Source organism: Sturnira hondurensis, unplaced genomic scaffold (assembly GCF_014824575.4).
Source record: "Sturnira hondurensis isolate 20B ecotype Veracruz unplaced genomic scaffold, ASM1482457v3 Scaffold0008480, whole genome shotgun sequence".
Lineage (NCBI taxonomy): Eukaryota > Metazoa > Chordata > Mammalia > Chiroptera > Phyllostomidae > Sturnira > Sturnira hondurensis.
In genome coordinates, this window is record NW_028081111.1 from 1,264,024 (window position 1) to 1,279,437 (window position 15,414).

The window sequence follows — 15,414 nt, forward strand, 5'->3', positions numbered from 1 at the left end:
CAATTTGCAATTCAACTAATTTACTCCCACTTTCAAATCACACTGTGCTGCTTCACAGGCAGCGGCTACCTCATATGACTGGAGTCCTAATCCCTCCTGTGGCGTCTTACAGCACTGCTGAAACTCATTTTATTTATCCATAAGCAGTGATCATCCAATATAATGTGGCTATTATTACTTTGAGGAAATTGTTATCTGTTAGATCAACTACGAATAAGAAAAATAAACATCTTTATTTTGTAACGTAAGAGAAATAAGATGTCCTAAATTAAATTATAGCAAGCCAGGAAGGTGGACGGAAGAGACAAGGAGGGTTAATCATTTAATAATTGGGGATGGGCAGGAAGGGGGGTTGCAGTAAAACCAACAACAGACTGTTTACATTCCTGAATATATGTTCAAACTTTGAATCAACTTCCAGGTGGCCATTTCCGAGATTACTGAGAGAGACTGGCCAACCACCAGATGCCACCATGTCTTGCTTACACTTGAACGTGTTGGACTGCTGCCTATAACCAACCCAGAATCAGGAAATGCTTCTTTACACACAATTCACCTACCCCAGGACTTTCTCCAATTCACATTCTCCTGCTCCCTTTATGCACAACTAATATATTTGTAAGCAAAAACAGTAAGTTTTAAAGCAGCTTAACATCTTGGTGTTAAGGATGGATATGGATGGTAGATATGCCTTCCCCATCTAGCCCCACTGTGGGGGGTCAGGCTGCACACCCCAGGACCTTGTCCTTCTCTGGCTAGCACATAGCTCAACAGACCCTTTCTTTCAGGACAACTTTTAGCTTCCAAGGTTTTTGTTTAACATTTACCATCATTTATTCCTTCATGACATTCTTCCTTTCTTTATGTAGATTTAAGTTTCTGACCTGGTCATTTTACTACTCTATAAAGAACTACTTTTAATACTTCTTACAAGGCAGGCCAACGAGGGAAAAATTCCCTCAACTTTTGTCTGAGCAAGTCTTTATTTCTCCTTCACTTTTGAATAATAATTTCACTAAACAGATAATAATTGCTAGATTGGGAGAGTTTTTCTTCCAACTCTTTAAATATTTCCTTCTACATTCTTCTTGTTTGTGTGGTCTCTGAAGAGAAGTCTGGTATAATATCTATCCTTGCTCTTTGCTGGGTAGTGTGCTCCCCCTCCCCCAGCTTCTTTCAAGACTTTATCTTTAATTTTCTACTTTGAATATGGTGTGGCCACGTGCAGATTTGGTGGATATTTATCCTGCTTAGCGTTCTCTGGGAACACCTGATCTGAGGTTTGATGCTTGTCATTAATTTCAGAGAACTCTCAGCCATTATTACTTCATATATCTAGTCTATCCCTTCTTTTTCTCTCCTTCCCGGATTCTCATAATGCATATACTGCACCTTTTGTAGTTGTCCCACAGTTTTTTTAAATATTCTGCTCTGGTTTTTTATTCTTCTTTACTCTTTTTCATTTGGAAAGTATTTGCTAACCATTTTTTTCTGCTTTGTCCAATGTACTAATGAACCCATCAAAAGCACTCTTCATTTCTGTTACAACAGCTTTTATTTCGGGCATTTCATTTTAATTCTTTCTTAGTTTCCATCTTTCTGTTTTCATTACCCATTTATTCTTGTACATAGTTCATTTTTTCCATTACAGTGCTTGGAATGTTTATCATAGTTATTTTAAATTTGTGGTCTGGTAACTCCCAAATTTCTGTCATATTTGTTCTGGTTCTGATGTTTGCTTTGTCTCTTTAGACTGTGTTCTCTGCCTTTTACCACACCTTGTAATTGTTTTCTGAGGATTTTATTTGTTTATTTTTAGAGAGGGGAATGGAGGGAAAAAGTGAGGGAGAGAAACATCCATGCTTGAGAGAAGCATTAAGTGGTTGCCTCTCACACACCACCGACCAGGGACCTAGCCTGCAACCCAGACTCACCTCCTGACTGGGAATTGAACTGGCAACCTTTCAGTTTGCAGTACAACACTCAGCCCACTGAGCCACAGTAATCAGGACAGCATGCCTTGTTACTTTTCACTGAAAGGCAGAAATGACAGAGTAAGAGAAACAGATAAACAAAATCTCACATTAAAGACCTGCATATCTGGGACTTCTAGCCAAGATGGAGGCATAGGTAGACACACTATGCCTCCTTGAACAACCAAAATAAGGACAACAACAATTTAGAAACAAAATAACAACCAGAACTGACAGAAAATTGAACTGTATGGAAGTCTGACAACCAAGAAACTAAAATAGACACATTCATTCAGACCGGTAGGCGGGGCAGAGTCAGGCAGCTGAGCAGAGAGGAGTCAAGGCACAGGAAACAGTGACACCAGGCACACAAAGCACCCTGGGCGCCCAGGCAGCGGCTGGCAGACCCCAAGTGTGGAGTGCCAACGGGCAGAACCAGCGAGGCGGCGACTGACAGTGATTGAGAAGCGAGACACCATGTACAAGGTGGCTGGCTGACCGGGCAGCAGCCCCACAATCGTGCGCAAATAACTGGGGAGCAAAACAGATCCCACAACCTACGGCCCTAGCGCTGGGAAATAAAGCCTCTAAACACTGATTGAAAATACCTGTGTGGGTTGAGGCCCAGGGAGAGACCTCCAGCCTCACAGGAGAGTTTGTTGGAGAGACCCACAGGGTTCTAGAATGCACACAAGCCCATCCACACAGTAATCAGTACCAGAAAGGCCCAGTTTGCTTGGGGGAAGCAGCAGAAGGGACTGAGGTGCAACACAGAGTGGAGCAAAGCGCCATTGTTCCCTCTTAAACCCTGCACCCACATACAGCGTCACAACCCAGCGACTTGGGTTGCCCTGCCCCAGTGAACACCTAAAGCTCTGCCCCTCATATGTAACAGACATGACCTGACCAAAAAATTATAGCTCAAACAGAAGAACAGATCAAAGCCCCAGGCCAATACTTCTAAGCGACCAAGAGATAACCAACATATCGAATGCACAGTTCAAAACACTGGTGATCAGGATGCTCATAGAATTGATTTGGGTCACAAATTAGATTAACAAATGAAGGCTACACTAAGGAAAATACACAGGAAACGAATAGTGATGAAAAGAAAACTGGGACTCAAATCAATGGAGTGGACCAGAAGGAAGAAAGAAACATTCAACCAGAAAAGAATGAAGAAAGAAGAATTCAAAAAAAATGAGGAGAGGCTTAGGAACCTCCAGGACATCTTTAAACGCTCCAACATCCAAATTAGAGGGGTACCAGAAGGGGAAGAGGAACAGCCACGAGTGGAAACCTTATCTGAACAAATAATAAAGGAGAACTTCCCCAGTCTGGCAAAGGAAATAGATGTCCAGGAAATCCAGGAAGCTCAGAGAGTGCCAAAGAAGTTGTGTTCCTTCTTGGTGTGTCCCAAGAAGGAACACACCAAGGCACATCATAATTACATTAGCCAAGATTAAAATGAAGGACAGAATCCTAGAAGCAGCAAGAGATAAGGGGACAGTTACCTACAAAGGAGTGCCCATCAGACTGTCAGCTGATTTCTCAAAAGAGACCTTACAGGCAAAAAGGGGCTGGAAAGAAGTATTCCAAGTCATGAAAGACAAGGACCTATAGCCAAGACTGCTCTATCCAGCAAAGCTTTCATTTAAAATGGAAGGGCAGATAAAGTGCTTCTTGGATAAGGTCAAGTTGAAGGAGTTCATCATTACCAAGCCCTTATTATATGAAATACTAAAGGGACTTATCTAAGAAAAAGAAGAGAAAATATGAACAGTGAAAGAACAACAAATTCACAGTTATTAACAAGCACACGTAAAACAAAAGCAAACTAAGAGGACAGCTAGATCAGGAGAGGAACCATAGAAATGAAGATCACATGGAGGGTTAGCAACAGGGGAGTGGGAAGAGAGTAGGGGGAAAAAGGTACAGAGAATAAGTAGCATGGATGGCAGGCAAAAAATAGACAGGGGGAGGGCAAGAATAGAATGGGAAATATAAAAACTAAAGAATTTAAGACACATGAACATGAACTAAAGAGGGGGAATGTGGGTGGGAGAGGGTGTGCAGGGTGGAGGGAAATGAAGGGAGGGAAATGGGACAACTGTAATAGCATAGTCAATAAAATATATATTTTTTAAAAAGACCTGCATATCTGCCCAGGAGATAAACTATCTATATTCACTGCCTGCTCCAGCTCTAAGTGTCAGAGGCTAAAATTTCCTCTAGTACTCTTGTTTTCGCCACCCCTGTTGTCTCTGGGTTTCCCTAGAAACTGCTTAAACAAGGCCTGAGTCTTACTATAACATGGTGGTAAATGTGAGGAAGGAGAGGAAGCATCTGTGGTACTACCATAAGGTCTTGGTCTTTCAGTGTGCCTGAGCAGAGCACTCCCTTCCCCGACGTCCGTTCTGGTAGCACACGTTCCCTTAAGAGCAGGCCTTTGTTAGGGAGAAGACAATGCACCGGTGTATTTTTAAATGTTTACTTCCCATCCCCCACTGGAAACATGAAGAGATTTTTCTTAGATCTTTTAAAAAATATTTTATTTATTTATTTTTAGACAGAGAGGAAGGGAGGGAAGTAGAGAGGGAGAGAAACATCAATGTGTGGTTGCCTCTCACATGCCCCATACTAGGGACTCAGTCCGCAACCCACACATGTGCCCCAACTAGGAATCAAACAGGTGACCCTCTGATTCTCAGGCTGGCACTCAATCCACTGAGCCACACCACCCAGGACTTTTCTCTGATCTTTAGTGAGAGCCTAAAGGGGCTCCTGGAGGTGACAATCACAAAAGTGTGCCACCCATCCCTCAAAACTGAGATTCTGGAAATTTTAATTCTCAAGCTTGTCCACACTCAGTTTCCAGCAATTACCATATTGTGCTATGTGTGATGCACAGTTTTTTGCCTACATTTTTGAGGGAAAAATAAGGATGCACATTATACCCTTATATATGCATTACACAGGTAGTACCTGACATACCCTATATCTGTTCTTGTGTTTTATAATTATTTGTTACACAATAATTCTTGTATCATAATATGTTCAAAAATAAATGCTAAAATTCCTATACAGTATACAAAAAACAAGTATCTGAATATAAATAATTCAATTAAAAAGTTAAAATGAAAGCTTTTTCCTATAAGTGTGGGCCGAAAATATTGGTGCATATTATATATGGGATCACATTCTACCTGGCAAAATATGGTAGTCGGTTCTCTATAAAAAGTGCTCCTATAAGGCTCAAGCAGCTGCTTCTACACCCATAAATTGTGGCCCTCTGTGTTCACCTGTGTCTCTAGTTTTCAAGTGGCAATTTGTGCTGGGCCCTCAATTCTCTAATTGAGCAAAGAAGAGTTGTCGAAATTCAGTTTGTTCAGCTTTTTTAAAAAAATCCTCACTCAAAGACAAGCTTATTAATCTTAAAGAGACTGGAAAGGAGGGAGAGAAACATCGATGTGAGAGAGATATATCAATTGGCTGCCTCTTGTATGCACTCCAACCAGAGACCAAACCCCCCAACCAAGGCATGTGGTGCCCTGACTGGGAATCGAACCCACAGCCTTTTGGTTTATGGGACAACACTCCAACCAACTACATCACACTGGCCAGGGCTGTTCAGCTTTTCTCTTGTGAGGATACAAGTGACGCTTTCCAAGTTCCTTGCAGGCCAGGCCCAAGACCTGAAATCCTTACACCCACTGTTGAGTCCTTCCTCTCTTATATTTTATCTACTGCGTGGGGCCTTCTGCTGAATGGGGACTGCAGGTACTGTAGTCTCCCCTCTCTAGTTATCAATTCACTAGAGAAGCCCCCCATGGTCACTAACCCATGTCCTGTGCTTCCCCCCTTCCTAGTCTCCAAGCATATGGGGCTCTCTGCTTCTCTACAAAGCACCTGGTGGCTGAGATGGCCCTCCAGTCCCCCAGCTAGAACAAGGAGCTAATTCAATAATGAAGTCCCATTTTCATCACCTCAATGGCCGGGCATTTCCCATACAAAACCCAAACACACCCTGGTACCCTTGACCCTGGCTTCCCAGAAAATTTCCTGTGTCCTGAATAGACATCTTGAAGGGACAATTAACTTGACTTTTTCCAGAGCTAAATATGTTACAAGGTAGATTCAACATCTGAAACTGGCACACTTTGACTGGTTAAATCCAGTTTTAAAAGCAATATATTTAACCAAGGAGGTAAAAGACCTGTACTTAGAAAATTCTAAGACACTGAAAAAAGAAACTGAAGGAGACACAAAGTGGAAGCACATATCGTGTTCATAGATAGAAAGAATTAACATCATTAAAATGTCCATGCTACCCAAAGCAATCTATACATTCAACACAATTCCTATCAAGATTCCAGTGTTTTTCACAAAACCAGAGCAAATGTTTCAAAAATATGTGATAATTAGTGACATCAGCCCCCCACAGCAACAGTGATCCTTAGAAATAAGGATAAAGTTGGAGAAAATCAATCTACCTGATATCAAACTATACTACAAGGCCATAGTAATCTAAACAGCACATGGTACTAGAGTAAAAAGACACATAAATCAATGGAACTGAATAGAGAGCGCAGAAATAAATTCACATTTAGAGTCAACTAATATTCAACAACAGCAGCAATCACATACAGCAGCCTAAAGACAGTTTACTCAATAAATGGTGTTGGCAAAATCTGGACAGATACCTGCAAAAGTGAAACTAAACCACCTTCTTACTCCACACACAAGAATAAATTTAAAATGGATTAAAGACTTAAATGTTAGACCTCAAATCCTAAAAATGCTAAAGGAAACATAGGCAGTCAAACCTCAGTCATTTCTTATAGCAATATTTTATCAGATACATCTCCTCGGGCAAGGGAAACAAAAGAAAAAATAAACAAATGAGACATCAAGCTAAAAAGTTTTTACACAGCAAAGGAAACCATCAACAAAATAAAAAGACAACCCACAGAATGGGAAAACATATTTGCTGCTACATCTGATAAGGGGTTAATATGCAAAACTTATAAACAAATTACAAAACTCAACACTAAAACAACCAGTCCAATGAAAAAATGGGCAAAGGGCCTGAATAGACACTCTTCCAAAGAGGACTGACAAATGGACAATAGGCATATGAAAAGATGCTTGATGTCACTAATTATCACTGAAATGCAGAGCAAAACCACAATGAGATACCAACTCACATCTGTGAGAGTGGCTATCATCAACTAATCAACAAACAAGTGCTGGGAGGATATGGAGAAAGGGGAACCCTTTTTGCAGTGTTGGTGGGAATGCAGATTGGTGCAGCCACTGTGGAAAGCAATATGGAGATACCTCAAAATATTAAAAATGGCTGTGGCTGGTGTGGCTCAGTGGATTGAACACTGACCTGCAAACCAAAGGATCACCAGTTCAATTCCCAGTCAGGGCACATGCCTGGGTTGTGGGCCAGGTCCCTGTAGGGGGTGCTCAAGAGGCAACCACACATTGATGTTTCTCTCCCTCTCTCTCTCTCTCTTCCTCTCTCTAAAAATAAATAAATAAAATCATTTTTAAAAAATTAAAAATGGGTCTACCTTTTGACCCATAAGTCCCATTTTGGGGAATAAATATTTCAGAAGAAACCAAAAGCACTAATTCGAAAGAACATAAGCAACCCTATCTTCATTGCACCATTATTTACAATCACCAAGATATGGAAGCAGCCCAAGTGTTCACCAGTAGAGTAGTGAATAAAATAACTGTGGTGCCCTGGCTGGTGTAGCTCAATGGATTGAGCACAGGCCTGCAAACCACACGATCGCAGTTCGATTCCCAGTCAGGGCACATGCCTGGGTTGCAGGCCAGTTCCCAGTTCCCGGTTCCTGGCAGGGGACGAATGAGAGGCAACCACATATTGATATTTCTCTCTCTCTCTCCTTCCCTTCCCCTCTAAGACAAATAAATAAAATAAAAAAAATAACTATGGGACATTTACACAATGGACTACTACTCGGTCATAAAAAGGAAGACAATTCTACCCTTTGTGACAGTAGGAATGGACCTGGAGAACATTATGCTAAGTGAAATAAGCCAGTCAGAGAAAGACAAATACATATCGTATAATTTCACTCTTATGTGGAATCTAAGGAACAAATACAAATCTAAGACAAATACATATCATATGATTTCACTCTTATATGGAATCTAAGGAACAAACTGAACTAACAAGGAAAATAGAGACAGACTCATAGATGGAGAGCAGGCTGACAGCTATGGGGTGGGGGGAGGAAAGGGGATTAGGAGGGATTGAGCAAAAAGGGAAAAGGATTCATAGACTTGGACAACAGACTGGTGAATGCAGGAGGTGGGGGTGGTATAAAAAGAATAAACAGTAATGAAACAATACAATGAAAATAAATTAAAAGTAAATAAAATCCATTTCAAAGCAATATATTATCAGATTAAGTTATTTCCATGAGTACTTACAATTCCTTCTAAAGCAATCATTCGCATTCTCTACAGTCTAACCAACACAATAGTAGGCCTCTATCGTAACCCCTATGACACCAGCACCTCTTGTCTCTCTTTGCATTTTCATAATTCTGCAATTTATTACTGCATGGCAGTTCCTGAATTCTCAGTCCCGAGATGGGCGTACCCTGTCTCAATCCTGAGCCTTAGCACGCTTCACCTGCACTGTTCTTTTCCAATTCTACCACCACATTCTTAGACCAGAGAATAGTGAATTTCCTATTGTAAATGTGAAATTGAAATAAAAATGCTAATGTCTTTGCTTTTGACACATAATGGCTACTTTGAAAACAATGAGAGGAGGAATCTGTGCCGAGGAAAATTCAGTGAAGTTCTGCACGATGCTGCCGAATTAAGTGACACCATTGTTACCTAAATAAAAACCAAACAACTTGCCAGCCCCAGCAAAACAAATAAACAAAAGTATGTTACACGAAATACTTACCAAACTGAAGCACATTTCGGCTATGGTATAAATATCAGATCAACTAAAGTTCTATTAAAAAAAGGAACTAGCCCTGGCTGGTGTAGCTCAGTGGATTGAGCGTGGGCCTTCGAACCAGACGATCGCAGTTTGATTCCCAGTCAGGGCACATGCCTGGGTTGTGCCAGTTTCTGGCAGGGGCCAGTTCCCTGCAGGGGATGCAGGAGAAGCAACCATACATTGATGTTTCTTTCCTCTCTCCTTCCCTTCCCCTCTAAAAAGATAAATAAATATAACAAAATAATTTAAAAAATAAAAATAAAAAAGTCTCAAATTTCTACTTATTTATGCATTCTAGGATTTAAAAAAAAGGCAACTAAAAAGAGAGCTATGTTTTAGACTTTGGCTTATGGACTATGTACTCTTACCACGCAGAGGAAGAAAATAATTTATCACATTACAGAACACATAAACTTGTTCACTGCTGCTAAAAGAATGAACTTCGTACTATAATACCAAATGGCAGTCCCACTTAGAATGACCACAGGCTGTAAAAGTCAGTAAGAAGAACAACTAAACTGACGTGTACGTGAAACATGACAGGCACTATCCATATAAGACAACGACTCCTCAGTCAAGGAGCCCTAAATGATGTTATCCTTTGTGTGACCATGAAACGCTGAGGAGAGAGACAGGGCCCGTGAAATTAGGTCCATCTGGTTAAAGTCTTCCCACGTTTGATGTAAGTGGTGAAGGAAGGGATTATTACCTTTGAAAAGCACAAAGTACTTTTGGAGGATCAAATGATGCACTTCTTCACATAAGTTCAGACTCAGTGGCACTGTTGGGCCAGAAAGAGTGAAGAGATGGGAAGATGAGAACAGGATGCAGGGATTGTCAAGAGCATGAAAGAAGCCAATGCTGAGGCCGAGAAAATGAAGGTTGAGAAATGTCTTACAGTGCTACCTAAGGAAACTTACTACTGTGAGCAAAGGACAAAAAGTGTCAATCATTTATTGTGTGTCTCCATTCAGTCTCTGTGTGTGTGTGTCCCCTGCAGAGTCTTTCTACAGCAGCAGAAATAACTAGAGTAGCTCTGGTGTCAAAGCTCATAGTCAAAACAGGTAAGCTGGTTGCCAACATACCATTTTTGCTAAGTTCTGGTTTCTCAGTAGTACTGCAATTATGTAATCAATACTTTCATTCAACAAATACTTACTGCCATATGGAAAAGGGAAAAGAGTAATAAAAAGAGCTATTACTAGGGGAGCACTTACTGTGGGCCAGCCACTGTGATAAACCTCCTGTGGTAGTTGCCCTATTGCTGCCCTACCAATTTAGAGGCTTAAAAAACATCTACTTATAACCTCAGGTCAGAAGTCCTAGTATGGGGTGGCTCAGCTGGGTCTCTGCCCTGACACTCATGGACTGAAATTAAGGTGTTAGCAGGACTGTGCTCCTGTCATCAGAGGATAATTCAGATCATTGGCAAAATTCAGTTCAAGGCTGCAGCACAAGGTCTCGTATGCTGGCTGGCTGGGAGCTTCTAGAGGCTGCTTGCATGACCTGGCTCACAGCCCCTGCAAAGGCAGCAGCGGTGGGTCAAGTCCTTCTCCCACTGGGAATCTTCCTGACTGCTCTCTTGCAGCTCTTTCACCCAATCTCTCACTGGCTCTTCCACCATTTTCTGCAGCTTTTAAACACTCCTGTGATTATGTGGGGCCCATCCAGATAATCCAGGGTAATCACCATATTTTAAAGTCAGTTGATTCATAGCTTTAATTTGTCAGCAAAGTCTTTCATAGCAGTATCTAGATTTGCCTTTGATCAAATGGAGGAGTAACCAGGAGGGCGTGTGGTGGAGGCACACCCTAAGAACTGTGCCCACAAGAGCACTGCCACGCACTTTACCTCAGTTAAACCTCAACAAAGCCACCCCATGATGAAGTCCAAGTAGAAAGTGAGACAGCTTGTCTATTATCTACAGCATCTGTTTCACTTAATAAAACTATAGCATGACCCCAAAATAAATCACAGGTAGATTAAATAATTAACTGTTTAAAAATGAAGCAAAAACAAGCAAAACAAACAAACAAACAAGAAAAAGCCCACCATGGCTGAATACTTATCTAATTTTGGGACACTTACAGCATAAAACAAAAAGAAAAAATGGCAAAGAGGAAATGAACAGATGAGACTATATTTTAATTAAATTTCGATGAAATTAAAAGTCAAAAAGTCAGGTTGCAAAAAGAAATGCTAAATATATGTCAAATGATTACCATCCCTATTATGAAGCACTCATACTAAAAACAATTTTTTAAAAAATGTAAAAGAGATTATTTAATTTCTTTTGTGAATTAATATGTAAGAAAGTCTAACCTTTTTAATAACATGTAAGAAAATCTAACCTTTTTAATAACCAAAGAAATCTACATCGAGCCATGGGCTTCCTATCAAATTAGCAAAACATTTTTGTTAGTATTCTTTAAGATAATGTTCAATATTACTAATATATTAGTGAAATAAACACCACCAAGTGATAAAGGAGACATATTATTATTCGGCATAATTCATATTTGGGCTTTTATTGAGAAAATAAAATTCAAACAAAGGTGTTTATAATAAAATACTGGAGAAATTTAAATGAAGATATGAGTAAGTAAACTATGGCATATCCATATAATAACACTGCTGACCAATTACAATGACTCTTCAAGATACATTTTATTGACATGGGAAAATGTTCAGGATTTCATAATATGGAAAAAGCAGGAGGAGGAGCAGGCATTTCCAAGTTTTGGCGTCAACAACCCAAAGCTGGATTCTGGCGCAGCCCCTTACCTACCCTGTAACTTGAGGCAGCCCACAACTCCATTCATTTTTCACATACAGGGAAAGGCAAAAATAGGTTTGCAACTGCGAGTATGCAATACACAGAGGTTACGCTTGTGTTATTTATTTATTTATTTATTATTGTATTCTATATTATCATTAACCTACTTTTGCCCAGCCCTGTATATATAAGTGGGACAATACCATTTGCTTCTCAAGGACATGGTCAGATCTAAAGGAGAAAGAACATTAAGTCTGTGTGACCCTAAGAAGCCTCCTAGTCAAGTACCTGTGGTAGTAGTTCTTTCTTATCAGTATGCCTTAGACAGTCTCAAAAAAGTCTCCTTGTGGCCCCTGTATCAGTTCCCTGAAGCACCACAAACTAGGTGAAACAGAGTGACAGACATTTATTCTCCCACAGTCCTAGAAACCAAAGCCTGAAAACAAGGTGTTGGCCAGACAACACGTTCTCCAAAGGCGCCAGGGCAGCAATACGGAGCCACGTAACTCCAATTTCTGCCTCAGTCTGCATGTGGCCTCCTCCTCTTCTCCCCACATATGTACTTCTCCTCCACCCTCTCTCTCACAGACACTTGCCGTTAGAATTAGAGCCTGCCCAGGCAATCTAGGTTGACCTCATCTCGAGATAAGCCTCAACTGCATTATATCTGCAAAGACCCTTTTCTCACATACGGTCACGTTAAGAGGTTCTAGGGGTTAAAGTGTGGCTGTATCTTCTCCAGGGTCACCATCCAATCCAGTGCAGCTCCCAAACCATAATTCCTTTAAATGTCAAAGTTACCAGAGGGCTTTAAACTCTTCTATATACAGAATTTCATTATGTAGAATTTCAGCATTCTACATCAGCCGCTTTCTGACAAGAAGCTAGAAGCAATTTCACATGGGTGGGGCGGCATCAGACTTGTTAGGCAACAGGAACAGATGTGTACTACACAAGCCTTACTTCAACAAACCTTGAGGTTCAAAACAGGGGGGCAGGGCACGTAACAGTGAAGTCAGACTCCTGCACTGTCATAACTGTTTTTTATCACAGAAACTAGATTAGTGCCTTGCACTCGGGTAGACTATTTCAAGAATAAAACACACAGAAACTGGATGTGGCCAAGTCAGGCAGTTTACCCTCAGGGGCTGGCTGCCTGGGTGATCCCATACCTGCTGGGCTCTGAATGGTAACAGTGCATGGCGTCACTCACCTTCGATGTAGAGGGGCTCCACCACATCATGGTTAATGAGCTCGAAGTTCTCGTGGCCAATCCAATGCTCCACGTTTCTCTTTCTGCCCGTGAAGAAGTTGTCCACCACAGTCACCTCGTGGCCATCCATCATGAGTTTGTCAGTGAGGTGGGACCCCACGAACCCTGCTCCTCCAGTTATCTGCATCAGAACAGTGTGTAAAACATCCCCAGCGAAAGCACAAGAGAACATGTTGACAACAACTTCAAGAAGACATATTTCTGGTGCAGCCACAACTTAAAACTTACTTATGTACAGGGGAAGGAAGGAAGATGGCAAAAGCTTTAAAGCAGCATCTTTACTGCTTACCCCAGAGCCAAGAAATTATACCATCTGTCAGCTTCCAAATAGTCTAAAAACTGAAATTACCACCAGTAAGTAAGACAGAAAAATCATAGTTACAAGTTTCAAAATATCTTCTTTGACAGAAAATTTTACATTCTTTTAAAAATGTTTATTTTTTATTTTTTAAATTCTAACCTGAGGACATGTTCACTGATTTTTAGAGAGAGAGGAAGGGAGGAGGAGATAGGGGGAGAGAGAGAGAGAAACATTGATCGATTGTTTCCCGTACATGCCCCAACCACAGATGGAACACACAACCTAGGTATGTGTCCTGACCAGGAATCAAATCTGTGACTTTCTGGTGTACAGGACAACACTCCAACCAAGTAAGCCACACCCATCTGTGCTTTACATTCTTAAAAGGTTATTATTGAGGCATCACCCACAATAGGCAAGATACAGACCTAAGTGTCCATCAGTGGATGAGTGCATAAAGAAGATGTGGCATGATGTATATACAATGGAACATTATTTAGCTCTGAAAAGAAAGGAAATCCTGACACTGGGACAACATGGATGCCCCTTGAGGGCATTGGGATAAGTGTGTCTGACAAAGAAAGCAAATACTGTATGATGTCACTTATGTGTGGAATTTAAGTGTAAAAACAAAGAGTACAATGGTGGTTACCAGGGGCAGAAGAATAGGGAGATGGGAGATGCTCTTCAAGGGTACAAACTTGCAACCACTAGATTAAGTCCTGGAGACCAAATATAGTCCTGTGATTATAGACAACAGAACTGTAATGCAAACATTAAACTTGCTAAGAGACAAAATATTCATTGTTCCCAACACTAGAAAAAATGGTAATATGTGACAACATAGAGGTGTCAGCTAATGCTACAATGGGCAACCATAACACAATATAAATGTATCAAGTCAATATCAACTTACAATATACCTTAAATTTATACAATGTTTTATGTCAAATACATCTTGATTTTAAAAAAGACAAAAAGGTTCTTGTTTTATAATAAAAGGGATGCTGACCATCACATGGTTCAACTCCTACGGAGTTTTAGAAGTACTTAAAAAAAACAACTATTAGCAAAATGTAGAGATCTAATGAACCACCAAAAAAAATGTGATACTGAATATAAACTTAAGAACCTCATGAAAAACTTTGTTGCTAAGAACAAATTAATAAGCAACAGATGCTGTTTGCAGACGTAAGGCCTCAATGATTAAGTTCCACTGTCAGTAAATGTCTGATCAGGAATGCAGGCAGTGAAACAATGAAGCTCCGAGGGGCCTGTGAGGAGCAGGAGCTCAGCAATAACTAATAAAAAGACTTTATTGAAATTAAGTGCTGTAACTGAGGTGGGTTAGACAAAGCATATTTCATTTCTGGGAGGTGGGAATAAAAAGAACAAACTCAGGAAAGAGACATGTGATGTGCAAATCTCCTATTTTGTTCTGTTCTCCACTCTGCTTCCTTCTCCTCCATCAAAATTTGCATTCACCTCATGCTCCTCTTCCAAAAAAAAAAAAAAAAAAAGAATATACAGTAGGAAAAAAATTCTTTTTACCTAAAATAGTACATAAACACCTAGGTCTACAGTTTTAAAAGCATTTAATTTGACATGAAGTCCTCTGTTCAGATAAAATCTAACACATAACTCCAGCATTTGCCATGGGTGAGTTAGCCGAACTACCACAGATAAAATGGTACATTGCGGGGAGCTGGAGGGGTAATGCCTGCCTTAAGAACTGTTTGTCAACCACAACTAGATGATTGTTGCTCTGGGCAAACAAAAATATGGATTAGAATGTGAACAGAGGAAAAGTCCTGATACTCAACAGCTTTCAACCAGCTACACTCACTCTTCACTGACAGCACCATTTTATAAGTCCCCTTCCTTTACAGATGACACTCAGAGGAACTGAGGTTTTGACCAAGGTTCCCAGGTCACTGTTAATGATATATAAGCCCACAGTTCCGCCCGCCCCCCCCACCCCGAGAGAGAAAGAGATGAGAGAGAGAAACATCAATTTGTTGTTCCACTTATTGTGAATTCACTGGTTGATTCACGTATGTGCCCTGTCTGACCTGGGATCGTACCTGC

General features: G+C 40.6%; 1 protein-coding gene across 2 annotated transcripts in view; it reads right to left on the reverse strand.

Moving 5' to 3' along the window:
• UXS1 (UDP-glucuronate decarboxylase 1) overlaps positions 1 to 15,414 on the reverse strand; it is a 125,746-nt gene that overhangs the window by 49,121 nt on the left and 61,211 nt on the right. For both annotated transcript variants that reach the window (XM_037054990.1, XM_037054987.1), the window contains exon 6: positions 12,966 to 13,146. In XM_037054990.1, coding sequence (XP_036910885.1) covers positions 12,966 to 13,146 — 181 coding nt within the window. The remainder of the gene's footprint in view (positions 1 to 12,965; positions 13,147 to 15,414) is intronic.